The 24,408-nt window shown below is 44.8% G+C and overlaps 1 protein-coding gene across 1 annotated transcript in view; it reads left to right on the top strand.

The window, feature by feature from the left end:
• The window catches only part of Myo3b (myosin IIIB), a 273,440-nt gene that overhangs the window by 148,401 nt on the left and 100,631 nt on the right, over positions 1 to 24,408 (top strand). The window contains exons 21-24 of the mRNA XM_005346535.2: positions 633 to 762; positions 18,525 to 18,604; positions 20,021 to 20,098; positions 21,467 to 21,672. Of these exons, the coding sequence (XP_005346592.1) occupies positions 633 to 762; positions 18,525 to 18,604; positions 20,021 to 20,098; positions 21,467 to 21,672 (494 nt within the window). The remainder of the gene's footprint in view (positions 1 to 632; positions 763 to 18,524; positions 18,605 to 20,020; positions 20,099 to 21,466; positions 21,673 to 24,408) is intronic.

Below are 24,408 nucleotides of genomic sequence, written 5' to 3' on the forward strand. Positions count from 1 at the left end.
TGTAGTTAGTTTAGTTCTGTCTTATTTAGACAAAAAAGGGGAGATGTAGAGAGAGCCCGCCCTTTGGGGGCGGGACGGCCTCAGGCAAATGTATATAAATTGGGGTGCACAGACGCTGGTAACCCCTTCCTATTTCCTGTTTCTGGACATCGTGGGAACTTCGGTTGCGTGAGTGTGCTATTTATATTAAAGTGGTATCATTTTATACCCATTGGCCTGTATTAATTCGATCCGCCTTCATGGTGGTGATGAACTAAAAGTCCATCCGTCCCAGTATGATGATCATGGGACTCTTACCTCCTTCAGGCCTTTGCTGAGCTCCTTCTTACCCATCAGTAGAATGAGGATGGGCGTTTCACATGTGACACTCAGTATATTTTAAGAGTTTCTCTGATGTGCTGTATCTTCAGTAGGACCACTTTTCTTCAAAGATAACTGGACAAGAAGCCAAGATAAACTGACCTGTCAAAAGTACAACTCCTCCTTTTTATCTGGTGCTCTGTAACCAAAAGCCCAAGTGTAAGAGGATAGTTATAGCCAGCGTTGAACAATGGCTACTCAGACGACCTGCCAGGGTCACTAGCCATAGTCACTTGCCTTAGTTAACTTGTACACTTTGCTGTGTCTTCCAGGTACTATATGATGCTTCTGGGGTTCTTGAGAAAAACAGAGACACTCTCCCTGCTGATGTGGTTGTAGTCCTGAGGACGTCTGAGAACAAACTTCTTCAGCAACTATTCTCAATCCCCTTGACCAAAACAGGTACCCGAGAGCTCCCAACAGTCTCAGTCCGGACACCTATGTGAGCCAGCATGGTGTCTTCTAGTCTAAATAATGTCTGCACCACCAATATCAAATTAGCCCCTTTCAAGATTTATTTTCTTCTATTTTATGTGTCTCTGTGTTTTGCTTACATGTATGCCTATGTACTGAGTGCATTCCTGGTGCCCACAGAAGTTATAAGATCCCCTAGGAGTTATAGATGGTTGTGAGCTGCCATGTGGGTCCTGGGAACCAGACCTGGCTCCTCTGCAAGAGCAACAAGTGCTCTTAACCACTGAGCCATCTCTTCACCCCCACATTGAACTTCTTTAACCAGGGTCAGGGTTCAATCCAAGTTCAAGGAAAAAGCATGACTATTTCTTTTGTAAATTAATGCTGAAGAAGATTTGTACACACACCCACACACTTCCTTCATATCTCTTAGACTTCTCATTTTCTCTGCCTCCTCTTAACTCTTCTCTTGAGAAAACTGTACATTATCTTTAGTTCACGCTAAGCACCAGGGTAGACTTGGTTGGCAGAATTACTGAGACAATTCTTTCTATATATGCAAGATTTCTATTCTATTTGTGCAAGGGGTGAGGTGCACCAAAGGTCTTCTGTGCATGAGCCTCTCAGAGGCTGCCTGGTCCAGTTCTTACCCAGGTGTCAACCCTGTTGTTTTCCTAAGCAACCTGGCACATCCATGGCTTCCCTTGCTGGAAGTCAGCTGCTTAAGCTGTCATTCTGTGGGCCCTCATGCCAGGAAGCAGAATGCTAGGCCCCCAACGGGGAACTCCCAGCTCTTATCTGTCTCGCCAAGTGGATTCTCACCGGGTCAACTGCCTTTGATTTACCTGGGATCCAGCTGTCTGTCTGGGCTGGCATCTCAATCCCCCTCTCACAGTTCTGCTCTCAAGGGCTTTGGATTTTTGAGACTGTCTAGACACAGCTCTGGATGTGCTTTGCAAACAAGAGCGAGAGCTTTTTTGATCAGTCCTTCCCACCTTCCTCCTAAAATCATTGGCACCCGTGTCTCTCATCTGGTACCTTTGCTAGGTAGAATGAACTAGCACCATGTCTGATTTGTAGCTACATATATAATTGCAGAGCAATGAAAATCCTCTCTAGGGGAGAACGAAAAGCCAGTCTACAGCCTGTTCTTCATCTTAACTTGGTGGTGTAACATGCATCTATGGTACCCAGTGCCCATCAAATGTCTCTGCCGGCTTTCTCTATAGATGCTTCTTGGCTACAGTTGGAATTGATTCATTTGGACCCTTGGGATCCCTAGGGCAGGCGTGGGCAGAGCTGCCTGGCATTTCTCCACTGGTTTCTAGGCAATGCTGCCGTTAGTAGCAGGGTGAATAGTCTCTGAAATAAGATCTATCTGGGGATCTCTGCAGCTGGCAACTGTGCTCTCCCATAAACATGAGTAACGACTTGTCAAATCAGTTTGGAATTTTGGAAATTTACCCTTTTAACCTTTGGCCAAAGAAAAACAAATTCATAGTGCTAAGCGCTAGGTGGATCTATGTAGAAAGCAAGGCTCCACAGGGAGCCTCCTGTTCTTCCCGAGTCACCCAAAAGCAGGAGGAAACCTAACAGAACTTTTCCTATTTCTTGTTCATTTTTTAAATTATCTTCCAGAGGGCTTATGACTCAGTGGTCCTAAACCTTCTTAATGCTATGACCCTTTAATACAGTTCCTCATGTTGTGGTGAGCAACTATTTTTGTTGCTACTTCATTACTGTAATTTTGCAACTGTTATTGATTGGAATGCAGATATCTGATATGTAGGATATCTGATATGCAACCTACAAAAGTGTTGTAACAGGCTTTTTCTCTTGGGCTCCCAACCGGCTCCCAAATCAAGATACAGAAACTTATTGCTTATGCATTTTCAGCCTTAACATGTGCCCATTTCTGGCCTTTGTTTTCTTTAACTTAAAGTGTTTCTCTTTATCTACGTTTTGCTTTAGGGCTTTTTTACCTTCATTTCTGTGTGTCCTACTCCATGACTGCAGGCTGGCGGCTGCCTGGCTTCCTGGCTGCAGGCATCGCCTTTTCTTCCTTGTTCTCTCATCTTCTTCTCTCCAGCCTAAATTCCTCCTACTATTTATTTTCCCTGACTGCCAGCCCCACCTATCCTTTTCCTGCCTAGCTATTGGCCACTCAGCTTCATATTAGACTAATCAGGTGCCTTAGGCAGGCAAGGTGAAACAGCAACACATCTTTACATAATTAAACAAATGTAGCACACCTTTAAACAGTTAAAATGATATTCTACAGCATAAACAAATGTAACACATATTTGTCTAGTTAAAGAAATAGTCCACAACAGTTGTGACCCATACAGTGAGAACCGCTGTTGTATCTTTTTCTGAATTTTGCCTGGAAATGGAAGTCTACCTCATCTGGGAGTAACAAAAGTTGGGGAAAGAAACACCAGAAACAGATATGATGTCCTGGCAAGCTTCTTTGTAGTTTTGTATTTTGAATTTGGTACTATGCTGCTAACTTCATTTATAATCGTACACTCATTTTTCTTCATATTTTGAATATTACTAAGAAGCTGCACATAGCTGGGCAGTGGTGGTGCACACCTTTAATCTCAGTACTCAGGAGGCAGAAGCAGGGGGATCTCTGTGAGTTTGAGGCCAGCCTGGTCTACAGAGCGAGTTCTAGGACAGCTAGGGCTGTTGAATAAAGAAATTCTGTCTAGAAAACAAAACAAAACCAAAAACAAGAAAAGAAGCTACGCATATAAATAAGTATAAGTATTAAAACTAACAGGCAAGAGTCTGTTTGCTTTCTGGACTTACTCAAGCAAAAACTTGATGCACTCAGTTAACAGACAGGAGAAGTCTGCTAACAAGGTACTTGTTGAGACAACAGGAGGCTACAGCGGAGTTATTACAGTGTGTTATAAGAGAAACAGCTTTTGTGTGCCTTCGCTTTCTATCTGGAATTGGACCCCAATTTATTACCTTTTAATAATAATTGTACTCAGACCTCCATTCAAAAGTGATGAGGTGTCCTGCATTGAATGAAATGGCTCAGTGGTTAAGAGCATTTGCTGCTCTTGTAGAAGAAACAAGTTCTATTCCCAGCCCAGGATGGTGGCTCAGAACTGCCTATAATGCCAATCCCAGGAGATCTGATGTTAATGAAGCTTTTAAAATCTGAAACATCCATGCCTATCTGTTGTCTGTCTATCTCTCATTGTAGTATAGCCTTTGAAAGGAATCCTCCTGTTTTCACTGAAATTGAAAGCATTTGTTTCATGTGCCTGCTTGTCTCTTTGGAGGGGAAGGAAGTGGTTATGCCTTGCTGCTTGAGACAAATAAAGCCCCAGTTATTCTGGCAAAATAATACCAGTGCTTAAAAAAAACCACTGTTTAGGTCATTTTTATTTACTCTGCTTCAAAATTTAAATAAGTGACTCAGAGGTTAAGGCTACTTCCTGCTCTTGAAGAGGAACCAGGTTCCATTCTCAGCACCCATGCGGTGGCTCAAAACTGTCTATAATTCCAGTCCCAGGAGATCTGATGCCCTCTTCTGACCTCCACAGGCACCAGGCACACCCATAGTGCACATACATACATGCAGGCAAAGCACACACCCATATAAAACAAAGTGAGTAGTTTTTATATATGGCAACAAACATACACATGACTCCCTAGATAGTACTGGCCATGCACGGATGTCCTGGCTCCCATCACAGTGGTGGGCACCTGGCCGCTCGCTTCATCGTCGTCAATATGCCTTGCATACTCCTCCCTGTGCGTTCTATTTCACGGTAGTCTGGGCTTTTGCCAAAAGCTAAGAAAAGCCCCTCAAAATTCAAAGGAAAACTTTAATTTCTTTATCAAAGAATTCCTTTCAGCTAAGTTCAGCTTCCCTAGGAGCTAGACTGATGCTGTCCTTTGCTTCCAAAGTGAGGCCTCAGAGGGCCCCAGGCTGGCTTTCTTGCCCTTTCAAGGGAGCCTCCTCCCTGGGTTGCCAGGTAACACTTCCTTCATTAGTGGATAGAGAAAAGATGCATTGGCTTAACTTCTTATCAAGGTTGAAAAGATAGACACAGGGCTCCGTGTACAACTTTGTAGCCTCCAATGACTATGTGAATACCAGAGATAACCAACCCATAAAGAGAAAAGATGGATTTTTTTTTTTCTTACAGTATTAGAGAGACTTCAGTGTAAGATCATTTGGCTCTGCTGGTTTGGGTCTGGGGAAGCAAATCATGGCAGGTGTACCTGGTGGAGCAAATTTGCCTTTGTCCTGAGAGAGAAAAGAAGACCAAGATTCTATCAGCTCCTTTAGTGACATACCTCCTGGGATCAGAAGGCCTCTCACTGGTTCCTACCTCTTAGAGCCTGCATCACCTGCCAGTAGTTGCCAGGACTGGAGACCATGCTTCCCTTGGGGAGACATTACATATCCAAGCTGCTACAGTAACCACATGTGAAATCTGAGACAGTAACCACATAACTTTCGCCCACTGCCTACTTCAACTGTGCTGTCCAAAGAGATGACTGAACACACAGAATGCGATTGTGAGACCTAGGGTGGCCAGGAAGCAGGGTCACTCCTGGCTTCCCTAGCACCAGCCTTGTCTGGTGGAAAAGATGCCTGTGTTGAGGGATGTTCTCATTCCAAGGTTCCCAGTCACCATTGGGGAAACAGAGGCAGCCACAATCAGCATGGATTCTATTGCTTTTGGCATGCTGACATGACCATGCTTTGGTCTGCAGATAGGCCATTTCAGATGTGGAAATATCTCCATTGTAACATTGTAACTTCTTCCTGTTGATAGACCTCTAAGGTAGTTCATGGGTAAAATTTTGATAGGGCTGCAGAAATACATTCTAACCTTTCAGTTGGGACTCTCAAGTTGAAGGGTGCAGGCAGAAGAACTTAAAAGGAAAAATATTCAAACGCAGTATCCGGGCATGCTTTCCCATTTGGAAAATGTTCTGTTGTCTGTTAGTAAACTGGGGGAAAGTGCAAAAGGCTTGGGGGAGGGAGAGGAGGTTTAGAAAGAACTTGAAAGACTTCTATCTACATTTGATCATAAACTCTGTTATTCAAATAGTAGTTTGGGGTTTTAAAGGAGTTAAGAACTTGGGGAAAACTGGAAGAGAAAGAAGTAAACGAGAGGGAACATTCTCTAACTTCAAAGACTGGGCTAGCTTCAATGCCCAGAACTGAGTCCTGCCTCCATCACCTTCTGCCTGAGGTCACACATATTCCTCCTCAGAAATGGAGCTGTAATGAAATCCAACGTTCTCATTCTCTCTGCTTTCATTTCATTTCCAAGTGAAAGCAGAGAGGAATATTGTGGGTCACATAGAATGGAAAAGGTTGTAGGTTAAGAGGAAATCATGTCTTTGACTAAAAGAAGGTTTTCTGGGAGAGATTTTTTTGTCCCATTAAGAAAATAGAGAAAATCAGGCAGTCTGAGAACCATGACGCATCCCTCCTGAAGCCAGAGACAGTAAGCCTCAAGAGAGAGGAAGGTGAAGAAGGTGCCTCAGTAAACAAGACACAGCTACAAGCCTTCAACACAGAGGGAGGTGTGAGGAGCAAGCAGGATGGGAACCGGATGGCCGCTCTTAATCAGGCAGCCTTACAACGCTAGTCTGAATTGCTGGAGGCAGTCTGAGTGGTCCCTGGTCCAGGATGGGGGGGGGGGGAAGGACCAGCTGATGGGATGGGTGGGGAAGGGCTGGCTGATGGGATGTGGGAAGGACCGGCTGATGGGAGGCATCATTTCACCCATCTCACCACACACAGGCGCTGTCAGTTCACACTGCAGCGACTGAGAGCCGGACTGGCTAGGTGACGGGCCTCCCATTCTCCTGGGCCACCTGGACAGGGAGCTACTTCAGGGATGGGTCATATAGGAGGTGGGTGATCACAGACAGGCAGACAGGGGCCTTCTGCCAGTTGGGGACTTGTGGCCAAATGACACAAATCTGGGTTGATTCTGTCACTTGGTGAGTCTGTCCACATTACAACTCCTGACATTACGCTGTGGAGAAGCTGGAGGGGGCAGTGCCCCAAGGCTGTCTTATAATGATCAGACTCACAAGAAATAGGTCTCCGTGGGAGATGAGGGTCAACTAAGGCAGAGGCTACTAGTCCTATAACTATCAGGAGATCTTTCTAGTACAAGCCTGGGGGGGGATGGCATCCTGTGTCAGGACTAGGGGACTGACAGAGTCAGTGTCTTAGGAGTAACAGAAATAGTAAATGTTATTGCATGACTCTGTCGGATCACAGTGGACAATCAGAGCTGTGGTTAAGCACTTTGGTCTACATAGTCCTGCCATGCTGCCTTGTATGAGCATGCTGCATGCCTCCCCGCTAAGACTGAGCTGCAGACTTGAGACAGCGGTATCCATTCCACGGATCTGCCTAGCATATAGCCGACACTCCCCATGTTACTTGGCAGATCCAATTCAGAGTGACTTCTGCTCCCCACTCCCCCCAACCACCACCACCACACCTTCCCTTCCTCCCCTGCCTCTTGTGGCACTTCCTGGGGGAATTCCAGGTTGAATGAGCATTTGACTACTCTGGAAGGCCAGTTGCTGGAGACAAGAGAAGAATGGCGCCTCCTCCCAGCTGCTGGAGAGGAGCTGGCATGCTGAGGCTCCGGCACTCCACAGAGCCGTTTGTGAATGACATTTCCTGGTAGTCTTGAGAGTACTTGAAGTACATCAGAAATGAGCATGGGCTGTGATGTACCGTGCTGACCGCCAGCCTGCCAGAGCCTGGGATTTCTTTTAATAAGCTGTGAACTTCAGAAGGAACGCCACTCAGAACTCTATATTCCCAGTCTAGAGACAAGCGTCAGGCCCTCCAACACTCGCAGGGAAGGCAGATGTGACTATAGTCACACCCATCTGAAAGTGATTTGGAACCTCCCAGGGAGGAGAACAGCATGGGGTCTTCCCTGGAGGCCAGGAAGTAAAGGAGAGGAGTGTCCTTTAGTAGACCCGTGGTCTAGGGCTCCCCATGGCTGCATGTACCTGAGTATACACCCCAGATCAGTACTCAGGGTCTGCCTGGCCTGGGGCTTCAGAGGCCTGAGTCCCCTAGGGGTGCCAGCTTCCACGGGCTGGAGGAGAAGCAGAGTCCATGGCCACAGGAGAAACCTCACGCTCCCCTGGTTCTTTCTCCACTTGTTAATGGCTTTCAGTCCTTGCCCATCAAGATCTGGTCTTCATTAGACTCCACCAGGCCAGGTGTGTGGTGTGGCAGGGTGAAGAAAGTAAACCTTGGAGCTCTCCATGCCCCCCCCCCCCACCTCCATGCCTTTGGGCCTTGCTTTCTCTTCTCCAGCTCAAGTGTAGCCCTTTCAACGTCTCTCTCCTCTCTAAGTTCGGTATGCAGTCTCTCCCACCCTGTCAGCTAGGTTTGGAGAGCAGCTCGCTAGCTGTGGATCCATGAGTCAGTATCTGGCCCCAGCTTCCACAGATACTGAGGGGGCTTTGTACGGGGAAAGGCTTCCAGAGAGAAGGGACCCCTACCGATCTCTAGCCCGAGTGCCAGCTTGAGTCCCAGAGCCTTGAAATGTCTCTTGGTTTTCCCTAGAGCAGAGTGATACATGTTTAAAAAAAAGTAAAAATAGGTAAAATAAACATCAATAGTATTCCTAAGTCATAGATCAAAAATAGTATTTAACATAATCAGCATGAATTGAGGTCTTTTACCTTTGGAACTGTCTTCAAACTCGTGTGCACTGACACTTAGGGCTCATCTCAGTTCGGACCAGCCACAATTGCTCAGTAGCTGCTATGCGGCTGGCATGGCTGAGAGGAATCATTGGTGCAGAAACACCTCATGCTTGTTCTCAGAGAGAAATGCAGGCACGTCAGGGTTACGGTGGGCCTCCGAAAGAAAATGCCGGGAGAGGGGACAGAATGGTGCTGTTGGTGCTTTTCCTTCTAACATTTGTTATTTAATTATTATTTTCATCACATGTGTGTGTATGTGAGAGTATGCCAAGTGCGTTCAGGTGCCTCCAGAAGCCAGAAAGGAGCAGGGGTGCAGGTGGTTGTGGGAGCTGCCCCTTGTGGGTGCTGGGAACTAAACTCTTTTAAAAGGCCAGCAAGTGCTCTTAGCCACTGAGTCATCTTTCCAGACCCTGGTTTCATTTATCTATAAAATATATAATTTTTTAATGTGTAGACTTCCAACCATTCCCCAGTGTGAAAGAGAAAATACTGTTTCAAGTTTTTGCAGAGTTGCAGCAAAGTCTAAGGATTCTGTGGTTCTTGTCATACACAGACACGTCTAGTGTTTTCAGTGTGGCTCAGCGCTTTTCATGGCTTTATAAAGTGAAGGAATTGTGAGATGTGAAGGAATTCGAGATGAACTGAAGTGTGTGTGTCTGTGTGTGTGTGCATATATGTCGTGCGTGTGTACTGGCATGTTTGCATAAATGTCTGCATATGTGGAAGCCAGAGATCAACGTTGAGAATCTTTCTCAATCTCAGTCTCTTCTCCTCATTTTGTTCATTTTGATTTTTGTTTGTTTGTTTTTGAGACAGAGTTTCTTCCCTGTGTAGCCCTAGCTGTCTTTGTAATCTCTCTATAGACCAGGCTGAACTCAGACTCACAGAGATCCTCCTGCCTCTGCCTCCCGAGTGCGGGGATTAAAGGTATGCATTATCATGCCTGGCTCCCACCTTATTTTTGAGCCAGTGTGTCTCACTGAACCTGAAGTGTACCACCAATCCATCGAGGGTGACTGCCTAGGAAGCTACAGAGATCATCCCTCCCGGCTCACCGGCTCTCCAGTGCTGGGATTACAGGCTTGTACTGGCTCAATGGCTTTTTATGTGGCGCCCTTTAGTGACTGATCCATCTCCCTAGCTTCAAGTGAGAGATTTTCATGACCAAAAAAAGGAGGTGAATATTGATTATGAAACTCCAAGATCATCTCTTCTGCAGAAATATCTGTATGAAAAGTATGGAAAACCCATGGACTCCACTGAGACACTCCAGACTCCAGACCCCCTTTCTCCCATCTTTCTCATCTAGAACTCTCTATCTTTCTTTCCGGGAGTGGAAATCCATCTTCCAAAGCTCCCCTGGCACTCCTAGCTCTCGAGGGGTCCCCGATGCTGCTCCGTCCTAGGAGAGAAAAGTACAACTGAGACCAAACGTCACTCAGGACTGTGAGACTGGGGTAGCTGGTGTCTGTCATGAGTCAGCTTCACCACCATCCTGCTCCCATGTGGATATTTCCTGCATCACTCTGAAATCTGTGGGGAAAGCACCTTTTGTGTTTAAGTGGCAATTCAATTTAAGGCAATTTCGTTTTATTTCTTTAATGATCGTGTCAAGTATAGCAAATATGGCAACTTGATTTTTTTTTTTTTTTTTTTTAGACAGAATTTCTCTGTGTAACATCTCTGGCTGGCTTGGAACTCCCAACTTAGACCAGGCTGGCCTTGAACTCCTTGAACTCACAGAGATCTGCCTACCTCTGCCTCTCAAGTGCTGGGATTAAAGGTGTGTACCACCTGGCTGAAGCTTTAATTTTTAAAATGATCAGAAAGAAAGAATAACAAGAAAAAATTAATTCTGTCTTTCTCTGCTAGTATTCTCATCCATAGAAAGGAAAGATATTTTATTTAAGCCTTTAACACCAGCACTCAGTAGACAGAGGCAGGCAGATTTCTCAGAGTTCAAGCCCAGCCTGGTCTACAGAGTGAGTTCCAAGACAGCCAAAGCCACACAGAGAAACCATGTCTTAAAAAACAAAAACAAAACAAAACAACAACAAAAAAAGATGAAAGAATCTTCTTTCATTTTGCTATTTATTTCATATTTCAATAGCTTACACTGGAGAAAAGATCCCATAGCCCTTACAGTTTATTAATTTATTCTAGTATAAAATCTGTTTATAGTATGGCATTCAGGTCTCTCTCTGCTCACTAGCCTTGGTGAAGAAAGTAAACTAGAAACAAAGCCATTATCATTTTAATCTCTCTACTTAGTCGTGGATCAAAACTTCACACTCCACCCGCCCCTGGGGAATTCAGGTCCTGTTACTAGAAACTCTTGTTTCTCTTCAGAACCCAGGCCCATCTTCTAACAGCCTGGCCCATGTGTTGGATCCATATTAAGTCAATCCGTTTGCTTTGGTGCCAATGTGTGCACAGCGAAGCTGTAAACCCCAGCTGTGCGGAGTAACAATTACGAACTTCACTGGCTTGCACATGTGAGGCCTCAGTAAACGAAATTAAGTGTTGCTTTACTGCACTCGAGGGCAGGAGGCCGGGAGGTAGAAACCGCTGAGATTTTATTAGGAGCCAATATTAGTAGAGTGGGATCCATTCTTCGTGCTCCACAGGGGGAGTTCAAACGATAAAGAAACCAGATGAACTGTCTTCCAGTGGATGCGGTTTGGCTTAGCCATCCCAACTGGTTTCTGGTAACCACTGGGATATATTGGCTGATCTGATGTAGTCTGTAAGTATCTCCATCGCCAGAATATCTGAAACAGTGCTTTCTAATGTTGCAACCCTTTAATAAAGTTTCTCACATTGTGCTGACCCCCCCAACCATAGAATCACTTTGTTGCCACTTGATAACTGTAATGTTGCTACTGTTACGATTCATAATGTAAATATTGGATAGACAGGATATCTTAGTGTTCTATTACTGTGAAGAGATGCCATGACCATGGCAACTCTTATAAAGGAAAACATTTAATTGGGGTGACTTGCTTACAGTTTCAGAGGTTTAGTCCATTATCACCATGACGGAACATGGTAGCATTCAGGCAGAAATGGTTCTGGAGAAGTAGCTGAGGTCCTACAGGCAGTGCAGGAAGTGATCTGTCTCAATAGGCATGACTTGAGTAACACACTTCCTCCAATAAGACCACACCTATTCCAACAAGGCCACACCTCCAAATAGTGCCACTCCCTATGGGGACCATTTTCTTTCAACCCACCACACAGGATATCTGATATGCAACCCCTTATGGGGGTTGTGACCTGTAAACTGAGGATCACTGATCTAGAAGGAATGGGGTACCATCAGTTCCATCAATTTCATCAGTCATTTAGTGGTTTGCCTATAATATCAAAGTGCAACCACAGTTAAGTGACCACGGTTGAGTTCAAACAGGTGAAGAGCTGCCTGGTGGTTGCTGCTCAGAGCTCTGACATTGAGCAAGAAGCTTCGGCACCCTGTGCCTTAGTTTCCTTCCTTGGTGGCCTGATGAGATGACTTGAGGTATTATTGTACTAAGTAATTCATTTTAGACACTAAGTGAGGTGTCTACCATATTGTAAATACTCAATAAATATTAGTAGTTATGTGGAGGAAACTATTCCGGTTTCCACAGTTATTTCCTTATTCTCTGGAAATTTTAAAGTAAGCAATGGATAATATTATACAGAACTATTAATCCCCTGTGTGTTGTTGGTACTTTATGATTTCTAGCTTTTGAAAGTTGTACCTTCAGGAGACTAACAGGGAAAGAATGAAGTAAGCTCTCACACATTAAATCTTCCATTTATTAATTCCTTATTTCCTAAGTAATTGTCCATTCCAACACTAATGCAGCTCTAGGCAATAGAAAAAAGTGGCTATTCCATAAAATTCTACTTCACTGGAACCTTTAATTGATAGTATTTTCATAAATCTCATATGATGAATAGACAGGCCTTGAACTGATGACTTAACCACAACATTTAGCATCAACTCGAACTTGACCAACCAGAACCTCCGAGGTCTCACGTGGCTTCCATCAGCCTGCACCTCCACTGCAACTTCAACTCTGTGAACTACAAACTTAACAGACTCAGCAAACCTTAGTCCAGCTCTCTAGGTAATAAAATCCAGTTAGTTAAGCATGCAAGTGACCCAAGCCTTCTGAACAAGTGGCAAGTCTGAGACAAACCACAGGCAGTGGGACCCTGGTTCTCACCATCCCTCCTCCCCTGAGACATGATTTCTCTGTGTAACAGCCCTGGTCATCCTGGGACTCTTTGTAGACCAGGCTGACCTTGGACTCACAGAGATCCTCCTGCCTCTGGATCTCACATCTTTAACCACTGCCCCTGTGCATCACCCAGCAGAAGCAAAGACTCGGAAATACAGAAAGAGCATGGCAGGGTCAGAGACCAGAGCAAAGAGCTCAAGACACACGGAGGGAAGTGAGATGAGCTGTGGACTCTGAGGACTTTTGAGTGACGTATAAATATAATCCAGTGCCACACAATTCATTCACGCGTGCATTCACACGTGTTTATTGTTTGCCACGAGATAGGCGCATAGAGCTGAGCACTGGGTGTAGCCTGACAACAAAATGAACTTCGGTGCTTGCCCCAGCTTAGAGGCAAAGGAAAGTCAAAGGTTCCGTGTTAATTAGATGTCTGGGTAGTTGTCAGTGCAGCATCATTCATTTGTTTGCTTAGTTAGTTAGTTAGTTAGTTAGTTAGTTAGTTATGTGCACTGGTGTTTGGCCTGCATGTCTTAGTGAGGGAGTGAGAACCACTGGTACTCGAATTACAAACAGTTGTGAGCTGCCATGCGGGTGCTGGGAATTGAACCCGAATCACCGGGAAGAGCAGTCAGTGCTCTCAACTGCTGAGCCATCTCTACAGCCCTTCGTGTGGCTTCATTAAGGATCATCTCTTTGGCTTTGGTGATAGGACATCAAGACATATTTAAATTGGAAATATTTGTCATTCATATTTATCACTATTCACAATATCACACTAACTGCGAAAGTGCTTGATAGTTAATAATTTATCTTCTCCAGACATTGGGAAGACTGGATAAAGAATCTGTGATACAGAAGTTTGCCAAGAGAAAGGAGTAGATACACTTGGTGTCTAGGATGTCTTGTTCTAATGCATTCTGACGTCTCCAATGAACTATTTTTCCTTTAGTGTCTGCCATGGGGAGGGCGGTTTATAAGTGTTTTTTATTTATTTTTATTTTTAAAAATATTTATTTATTATGTATACAATATTCTGTCTCCTTTTAGGCCAGAAGAGGGCACTAGATCTCATTACAGATGGTTGTGAGCCACCATGTGGTTGCTGGGAATTGAACTCAGGACCTTTGAAAGATGAGGCAATGCTCTTAACCACTGAGCCATCTCTCCAGCCCCCAGTGCTTTTTATTTTTTAAAAAGATTTGTTTATTTTCCTTTTATGTCATTGATGTTTTGCCTACGCGTGTGTCTGTTTGAAGGTTCCAGATTTCTCCCCTGGAAGTGAAGTTATAGACAGTTGTGAGCTGCCATGTGGGTGCTAGGAATTGAACCCTGGTCCTCTGAAAGAGCAGCCAATGTTCTTACCTGTTGAGGTATCTCTCCAGCCCAGCTTACAAGTTCTACACCAGGTACTGAAAAAAAATACTTTCAGATTAATGAAGAGGAACAGAAATAAACATTGAGTGGTTGTTTTCAAAGACCTTGTGATAGCTAAAAGAAATGAAAGCGTTTCTGCATTCCTAGAAAGTAATACTAGAAGGTAGCATGTTTGCCTTGAACTGAAAGGATTCAGACATGAGTGTGCTGACTGGCTTTAGCCCTGGGGTTAGCATTAAGTTACAATGCTCGTCAGGTAGGTAACCTCTGCTGGCTTTTACTCTCTATAGCTGCTGCTGCTTCCTCCTCCTCTGTCTTATATCAGTAATTAATTGCATCCTAAGTTTATAGAAGTGAGAGTAACTTAAACATTATTAAATAACAAGTCTCCTGTTTCTGTCTCGATCATTTGGTTTGGCGTCCTTCAAACACAGGGTCTAGAGTTGCTAGTTATGTTGAAGGTCTTTAAAATGCAAGACAATTAAAGTCAATATGGGGACTGAAAAGCTGGCTTAGCGGTTAAGAGCGCTTGTTGAGGACCTGGGTTTGGTTCACACAATTAGTAACTCAAGTTTTAGGGGATCCGGTGTCTTCTGACCTCTAAGGACACCACCAGGCGTGCATATGGTGTACATACATTCATGCAAACAAAATATTCATACACATCAAATAAAATAAATAAAACTAAACTAAAAAGTTTGATTTAAAGCAGTCCAGACCAGGAAAGCTGTTTTTTAGGGTTCTGAATTTCTCACATGCATCGTTAAAGCTGGAGTTGGGTAGTCAATACAGCGAGTTTGTTACCTGGGTGTTTCTTCTTTTCCAGTTCATCCATTCATTACTGTTAGTGTGTGTGTGGTGTGTGCCTGCCTGTGTTCACTGCAGCGTATGTGTGGAAGTCAGAGGACAGCTTTTAAGAACTGGTCCTCTTCTCTGCCTTGGTGAGGCAGGCTCTCTTGTTTCTCCCGGGCCACAAACTACAAGCTAGGCAGCCTAGGACTCTCCTGTCTCTAGCCCCATCTTGCTCAGGAATATTGTTCTCCACGTTGCTTTCCTTTGGACAAGTGTGGACAGGCTGGTTTCTTAGTTCTTCTTGATTCCTTTACTCCACCAAATGATGGCTCCCTTCTCTCTAAGTATATCATCTGTTCTCCTTCCCAAGAGATTTAGCAATGTCTACATGGGCAGGGAAGTTGTTTACCACTCTGCCTCTTTATTAATATCAACACCGACAGTCATGGATGAATGCCAGGAAGGAAAGGAAACAAACAAACAAACAAGAACAAAATCTATCATCATACATTCTGTGCTCCTTGGGCTCCTGATGCCCAAAGATTGTGGCAATTTTAAATTTCCTCAACATATCAAATCTACAAGTAGTCCCGGTTGCAGACTTAGATGGTCATAAAAAGAAAAGTGCTTTTTAACATATAAAATACTACAGTGTGCTTTTACACAGGGGCTGACTTTAGTTTTTTGTGTTTTATTAGCTGCCCTGTTAGAAACTCCAGGGAGTAGATTTGAGTCACTGCAACCATCTGAGTAGCGTGGGTCTGCCCTGAGCCAGCTCCCCACAGGTTGTCAACACAACTCATGATTCTAGTCAATAAGGAAGACTAAAGCTTTGGAGGAAGGCAGAATTAGTTGAGAAATCAAGGTTGAATCTGGTAGGTCTTTCCAAGTGGGGTCCTCATTAGGACTGGGTAATCAGCCAACAGCATTCAGGGGAGGGGTGGGTGTTTGGGGGCGAGAGCAATGGGCGGAACCAGCAAGGGGAGGGCTAGAAGTGGGAGTTCATAGAACTTTCTCTAATCAATCTTTTCTGATACTGCTAGAGCCTTCAAGAAACCCATCCTAGCCGGCAGTGGTGGTGCACGCCTTTAATCCCACACTAGGGAGGCAGAGGCAGGCAGATCTCTGAGTTCTAGGCAAGCCCGATCTTCAAGAGCTAGTTCCAGTACAGGCTCCAAAGCTACAGAGAAGTGCTCTCCCTCCCTCCCTCCCCCTCTCTCTCTCTCTCTCTCTCTCTCTCAACCAAAAAAAAAAAGTCCGTCCCTGCCATGAACATACAGCATTCACTCAGGAAGGAGACTCCCTCAAATGAAGCTGGCACCAGAGTCAGAACCAGCACGGCCTTTGTAAAGTAGACCCGAAGGTGTGCTTTTCCTAGTCAGTGTGAGCTGGCTGTGGGCTGCCGGTGCCCTGCAGCAAGCTCAGACAGCCCAAAGGGGCAGCAGAGGGCACTGAAGTCTGTGGAATTACTGAGAACAACCACACTGCTTTGGGGGCAATAATTGAGAGGTACCTAGAGGTGAGAAGTCCTCAAGGCAGGAAACGACCACCTTTTAAAGTCCCACCTCTGTTTCTCAGGCCACCGTCTCTTTTCCCTTTAACGTGGAAGCAGGAAAATAGCCCGGGTTCAGATTCCTGCAGAGGATCTCAATTCCGTTACTGCTCCTTCCCCAGCCAGGACAACATTGGTGCTCACAGTTTCCCACAGGCACAGGAAGAGCCTGGGGTCAGGAGGGCTGCTCAGCTGTGAAGAAGCCACCTGGGTGAAGCACCCAGGATGCTTAACATTTGAAAGGAGTGTGAACACTGTATTTACATATAAATGAAAATGGAAAGTTCTTACAGGTTAGGTTTCTGGAAGGTGTGTGCAGCGGGGCGCATGGCTGGAATCTATTGTTTACTCGCTGTAAATCCTTTGAAATGTGTTAAAATGCTTCCCACTCGTTATAAAGCTCCTGCCGTCCCCGGGATTACGCTTTGATGTCACCAATCCTGCTTCAAAGGGTCCTTCGCAGGCTATTAATCACAGTTTAGCCTCTGAAGATATCAGCAGAGAAAAACATTTGGACGACTCCATGCTAGACTTGCTAAAACTTTGAGATCCCAAGCGTCTTGCAGATGCACACATCCTTGCTTTGACAAGTTCTCATTCTGTTACACAATCTAATGACTCTGTTAGGAAAATGCAGACTAATGTTTCCACACACAGGGGTTGGTGGATGGTAAATAGGGAAGGGAGGAGAGAGGCTAGAGGCTCCTCGGCCCTCAAAGTTAAGTCACAGGGATGGCCCATGTCTATTGCGCTTGCTTTTCACTGACTGATGCTCGCAGAGGCCAATGGAGAGCTCGCCATCTTCCCTCACCTTCTACATGATGCTTGAAGACCTTACAGGAGTTGCTTACGGCAAATGGTAATAGTGAGCCTGCCGGCCACTTGTCCAAGGGCCTGGGAGCAGAAGCCTTTCAGATTTTGGAGTTTCAACATTTTAGATTTGGATTTGAGAATATTTGCATTTGCATAATGGGCTGTCTAGGGAATGGGACCCTAGTCTAAACATAAGATTTAGGTTCCACATATATGTGTGTATGTACCTGCAGGTGATTTATACCGTATGTATATGTGTGTATATTATTAATGTATAGACACATAAATATGTGATATAGGTTGTATATATACATACTATACCTATGTGCATATATACACATATCTTGGAGCTGTACCACCAGTTCCTATTTTATACAATATACGCAATAACTTTTTTTTTTTTTTTAAGACAGGGTTTTTCTGCATAGCCCTGACTGTCCTGGATCTTGCTCTATAGACCAGGCTAGAATTGAAGTCACAGAGATGTGCCTGCCTCTGCCTCAAAAATGCTGGGATTATAGGCGTGCACCACCATGCTCAGCTATAATATTTTATGTATGTGGCTGGGGATATAGTTCAGCACCAGGGCCGGGAGAGCCAACACTTAGCAGGTACAAGGCTCAATCTCTATTAGTCAAGGTACTGATAATTGTATAGCTTTGTGCATGGAACAAAGTTCCAGGTGGGGTGGGGCGGTTCCGCTTAGGGCATCCTGTCAGTGCTTAAAAGTTTTGCCTCCGGGAACATTTGGAGATTGGGTCTTCATATTTAGGGATGCTCAACTGGTGTCATTAGATTACATTCATTGTCAAGACCAAAATTTCCTATGGAAATTTTACAGCCTCCAGTCTTTTATTTAATTTTTCCCAGTCGAAAGTTTTTGGCTTTCTGGTGTGTGTGTGTGTGTGTGTGTGTGTGTGTGTGTGTGTGTGTGTGTGTGATGTGTGTGTATGAGCGATGGCACAGGAACTTTCGGAGGTCAGAGGACAACTTGCAGTAGTTGTAGTAACCAGTTTTCTCTTTCCACCAATGTGGGAGCCAGAGATTGAATCCAGGCTGTCACAGAGCAAACACCTTTACCCACTGAACCATCCTGCCAGCTCAAATGTTTTCAATTTTCTTTTACTTCTTAGGATACTGATCAGAAAACTCAGAAAAAATACAAGAACATAAAAGGAAAAATTATTCATAACTCAGTTCTTTAACTTTTTCTTCAGTTTAAACATTTTTGTTTTGTCTTTTTTGCTCAGGTAATTTGGCCCAAACAAGAGCTAGGATCACAGCATCTTCAAGATCTTTGCCTCCACATTTCAGTGCTGGGAAAGCCAAGGTGAGCAGCAGATTGGTACTACTGATGGGGCTGGGAGAGGGTGCTGTCTCAGAGCTAATGACGGGTGGGCAACCCTGCGTCTCTCCGTCTGTCCCTGACCTCACAGTGTGCACACCAGACTGGAAGTGCTCAGGAAACAAGGGCAGTTCTGAAATTTTAGAAAACTCGAATTGTGGGATCATTACAATCATGATAGTCAGGAAAAATAATACCTAACATAGAGAAGAACAACATGTGAATGAGGCCTTTCCAGGAAGAGATAAAGCAGTTTTCCCTGAGAGCATCGCCACCCCGCAGAAGGTAAGGAAACCAGCTAGAATCAGTGAGAAGAAGAATCAAACCCACTCCTGCCCTCCAAAAGTGAGTTATGCAGGGCCACGCTAGGAGGGCTCATAAATATCCTACCATAAAATAATATCTAACTGTTCTGCTCTTCCAACTGATGTTTAGACAGGACCTCAAGGCCCACCTGATTGATGTCGATTGTGTAGACAGTCCTCCCACTCGTCTGTGGTTGGGCTTTCGACAGAAAGCTTTAGCCGCCAGTGGTCAATCATGATTCCAAATATTAACTCAGGTTGCTTGCAATGTAGTACTATGATCATTTTCATCCTGAAGTGCCTTCCAGTCAGCCCAGGTGGTTGCAGAGATGACAGGCAACGGGTTATACCATTGGGAGCTTCCTGATTGATTTTGTACCCAAATTGCTGCCTGCAGGAAGCAGGTGGGAACTGCGGTGATAGGAGCAAGCTGGGCATCAGCTCTGATGCTTGGGATGTTCCAGATGCTGGCCTGATTCTCTGTGGTACAGCTAGGCTTGTGGTCTGCTATGGGTTGGTTGTGGAATGTCTTTCACAGGTTCATGAGTTTGGTCCCCAGCTGGGGGCATTTTGGGAGGTTTTAGAGCCTTCAGCAAGCGACTCTAGCAGGAGAGACTAGGTTACAAGGGGATAGGCTTTGGATGTGAAATACTGGCCTGATTGCAGCCTGCTTCCTGATCCTGGAGTTGAGACAGGCCCCCTCATACTTCCACCATCAAGTGACTCCCTGCCACCATCTCCCTCACTACAATAGACTCTATCCCCTCGAACCAGAAGTCAAAATCCTTCCACCCAAAAGTTGCCTCTTTACAGTACAGTGTTTTATCATAGCAACCAAAACATAACTATACAGGTTCCATGTCTTTACAATTGCATGGCCTCATGGGCCTTTGTCCAGTTTCCTTAAGTGTTACACATCTCTCCTTCTCCTCTGCCTCCTCCTCCCCTTTTAAAAATGTCTTTCAGAATGTGCACAGTTGTGTCCCAAATCCTCCACTTCTCGAGGTTATTGACTAACCAGCCCTCCAGGTTTTAAAAACTGAAGGAACTGTCCACATCCTCAAACCATTTCCCATTTCTTCCACCCTGTCTCCAGGTAGACACCCTGGAGATGATTCGTCATCCAGAAGAAACCACCAACATGAAGAGACAAACCATGGCTTCTTACTTCCGGGTATGAAGGCTACTGCTTCTCTGCTCTTCCTGCTTCCAGAAAGGACTAGCCCAGCCTTCCCATGTGTCTTACTCAATGTTCTACTGCTGTGAGGAGACACCATGACTATAACAACTCTTATAAAGGAAACCATTTCATTGGGTGGTTTAGTTTCAGAGTTTTAGTCCATTGTCATCAAGGCTGGAATCATGGTGGCATGCAGACAGACATGATGCAGGAGAGGTAGGTAGCTGGGAGTTCTGCATCTGGGTTGGTAGGCAGCAGAAAGGAGAGAAAGACACTGGGCCTGGCTTGAGCATTTGAAACCCAAATTCCATCCCCAGTGACGTACTTCCACCAACAAGGCCACATCTCCTAATCCCTGTCAAGTAGTGCCACTCCCTAATAACCAAACCTTCAAATATGTGGGCCTGTGGGGGCCATTCCTATTTGAACCACCATACCATATGAGGTCCAGACATGACAGACTCCATGAAGCCAAATGCCAGTTAAGAGAGGCATGTGTTACTATTCAGGCATCTGTACTGGCCTGCCCTTGGGGTTCTGACAGTACTAGCATGTCCTTAGCTGAAACCACTAAGAGCACTTCCTGTGCACATTTGCTAAGTTCCCTTTTAAAAGGTGGTCCATGCCCACCTCCTCTCTCTCTCTCCTTCTCCCCACCCCTTTTCTTTCTTTTCAGCCACTCGTCCCCAGGGATCAGTCTCTGACCCCCTCTTTGCCCCCTTCTCTGCCTCTTCCAATAAACCTCCTATGTGAGCTCCATTATGTGATGTGACTCTCCCTTCCAGAGTTTTAAAATTTACAATAACATGGGCAGTGTGGTTGTTCATGATTTTTTCTTTTTCTCTGCAAAGTATGTAATAGTTGACCTTCGTCATTATCCTTTCCTCTAGTAATCTTGCCCTCCCCCCCCTCCTCCTCCTCCTCCTCCTCTTTATTTCCCTTTCTCCCTCTCCCTTTGTCTCCTCCCTCATCCTTATAGCCAAGGTCAGTATGATTGGTTGTGAATTTCTAGGGGCTCTCAGGTGAAGGAAGCAGGTAGGATTTCCCCACAATGGGTGTTCCCGTTAGAGTATAGTATGCCATTATTTTGGGTAGTAGATGGCATCCCAGGCTAACTTAGAGCATGCCCTTAAAGGGGCTTCTGTCATACAGAGATACTGCTTTGGCACCAGATGTTTAAAGAGTGATTTCAACCTTCAGACAGCTATAGGGAGAACTCATGTTGCTGTCTCCTGTTGCAAATTTCATGTTCTTTCTTAATACTCTGTGACAGCTTCATAAGTCTCCCTGTTCTGATGGCCGTCGCAGGCCCCTGTGAGTGGCACCTCCTTTCTCATCTCATGTTTGTTTTCTCCCTGCAAGTACTCTCTGATGGATCTGCTCTCCAAAATGGTGGTGGGACAGCCCCACTTCGTGCGTTGCATTAAACCTAACGATGAGCGCAAGGCCCTGCAGTTCTCCCAAGACAGAGTCCTGGCCCAGCTTCGCTCCACAGGGATCCTGGAGACAGTCAGCATCCGCAGGCAGGGCTACTCCCACCGAATCCTCTTTGAAGACTTTGTGAAAAGGTCAGTGTTTTTGGGGGCTACATCCTGTATGCTAGCTTCACCCTGTCTGCCTCTGTCCCCCAGGGAGGCAGATACTTCTCCCCAAACCCCTCCCAGATTTTCCTTCTAAACATGTAATTGTTATTAATACCAGCCGTCATTTACTGGTTTCAACACTGTGTTTTATTGTGTTCCAACTACACTGCAGAAAACTTGAAAGTGGTTAGGCTGACTTCTGATCACATTTTTAAAAAATGTTCATAAATATTTTATATTAAATTCTCGGGTCTCAAATTCTCTGGATGTTTCACTGTAGTCCTTCCTAGTCAGGCCCATATTCTGGAGTACTTGGATGTGCCCAGTGCCCGCTTCACTCCCAGGGTCCAATGCATCAAACCATGTCAGTGGTAATCAGTGCCCTCCTCCACCTAAGATGTACAAATCCAGGGCATTTTAGGCACTGTCCCTAAATGTATGGTCTCGTTTGTCTAAAGAACAGCCCAGTGAGCTAGCCTTGTTCTTTTCTCTGCTTTCAAGGTGAGGAACTTAGGACACACAAGTAACGTGACTTTCCCAACATCCCGTTTATTGGAAATGGGATCCCAAAACCCAGGGTTAGAAATGGAAGAGCCAGTATTTGAACACCAGCAGGCCAGTTTCACCTTCCACTTTTTTTTTTTTTTTTTTTTTTTTTTTTTTTGAGACAGATTTTCTCTGTAGCTTTGGGACCTGTCCTGGAACTAGCTCTTGTAGACCAGGCTGGCCTCGAACTCACAGAGATCCGCCTGCCTCTGCCTCCCGAGTGCTGGGATTAAATGTGTCCGCCACCACCACCCGGCTTCACCTTCTACTTTTTAATCTCTCCAAATGAATGCCTTTGGTCCGTGTTTATTATGAAACATAAATCACAAGGGTGTGTATGTGGCGGTTTCCAAACTCGGAAGCTGCCTTATCTAAGGAGCTAGCGTGTTCTGTCCACAGCTGGTTCAAGTGTACCTTGGTGTGTCACATAGTCACAGGCAGGACTTTACTGAAGAAATAACCAGTAACACTGCAGCAACAAAAGCCACCTTTGAGAAAGAAGCACACCTATCAGAGGATGCCAGAGTGTAGCAAGAAAATCTCATAAACTCTGCCTTGCCCATACAGTCCTTTTATTCCCATTCTGATATTATATACATACAGACATGTGTGTGTGTAAAATACATATATTTAAAATTACCTTGAAAAAAAATTACCTTGAATATATACATGGTATCTTACTCCATCGAATCTTCCAAATTCTGCTAAGTTGCATGGAAAAGTAAAAGGGAAAAAAATTCTTGCAAATAAGATCTTCTAAATTTAAAATAAGAATGGAAAAAATATTTAAAAGTACCTGTAAGCCCTTTTTTTCTTTTTTCAGTCTTAAATTTGGAGCTGTGCAAAGGGGAAGCAAAGATAATTTTAGCTCCTGAATGTAACTATTTTTAGCCACAAAGTACTGAATACATGAAAACATTTAAGAACACCGGTCAAATGCTAAACAGACTTGTCCCTCTTTGTTCATGATCAGAAAACCATTAGGCAGATATGAACGAGAGTTTCAAAATGTCAGGGAATCTGAGGGTATCAAAGATTTCCGAGCCAGCAAGCTAATTGGTATTTTGAACCTTTTTGAACAACTGAACAACAAAATGGATGAGCTAGCAATTTCCCCCTTGATGTTATTCAGCAAATAATGATGTTATCTCTCCTCTCAGAGTGCTGTTTTGTCAACTCTTAGCAGGAAATAGGCAGACAAAATAATCAAAGGCAGGGAACAGAGGCAGGAGGCTTATCAAACAGAGGTAAATAAAAGGTAAATGCTTCCTTAAGTTTGCTCTCTAATTCTTCCTGTTTTCTGATACTCGAGCCTGAGACCTGAAAGGTCCTGTTTCTCCTGGTTATGTTGTGCCCTTCTGGAACCAGGACCTTCATCCGGCTAGCCCTGCATCACTCCAATCTTTGCAGGCAGCAAAACCTAAGCACTCCCTTGCTGGGTTCTCTTGAATTTCCTGGCAGAGTGCCTTGGAAGAGCCTTGTCTTCTCCCATGGATGGCCTTTGAGGAAAGGGGAGCCATCCACACCGGCTCACCCACAGAGCCAAGCGAGTTGGACATCTTCACAGGCTTTCTGGAAGCCAGGCTGTTGAAGATGTCACAGAACAAAGTGTGGCTTCCTTGTTTCCTGGTCAGTGGACTCAGAGGCAGGTTTTCTAAGAAGGTCGGCTCTGTGTGGACACACTGGCCTGCAGGTGTTGAGTGTACACTGGCAAAAAAAAGGGTCAAAGCTAATGGTTTGTTTACTCCAGAGAACCGTGCACTTTAATAAAGAGATTCGAGCTCTAGTCTCCTTTTGGACATATTTGGCAAGTAATCCAGCACAATAAAAGCTGTTCTCATCTGCCTGGCAAGAAGGCATGCTGTGCCAGATGATGTCACACCGCTTGCAGTCATGTCTCCTGAGTAGGAGGCCTGTACCCACCAGGACTCAGTCCCCAGTGGCTGTTGAGTCAATACACAAGGAAGCTCTTGTTTTCTGTTCTCCCATAGCACTGGGGTTAAACTCTCAGTACCTAAGTAGTGGGTCACAACCATCTGTAACTCCAGTCCCAGAGGATCTGGCACTCTCCTCTGACCTGCATGAGCACAGGCATGCCTGTGATGCACAAACATACATGCAAGCAAAACATCCATACATGAAATAAATGATACTAATAGCTTTTTTTTTAATAAA

This window comes from Microtus ochrogaster, chromosome 4, assembly GCF_000317375.1.
Source record: "Microtus ochrogaster isolate Prairie Vole_2 chromosome 4, MicOch1.0, whole genome shotgun sequence".
NCBI classification, from domain to species: Eukaryota; Metazoa; Chordata; class Mammalia; order Rodentia; family Cricetidae; genus Microtus; species Microtus ochrogaster.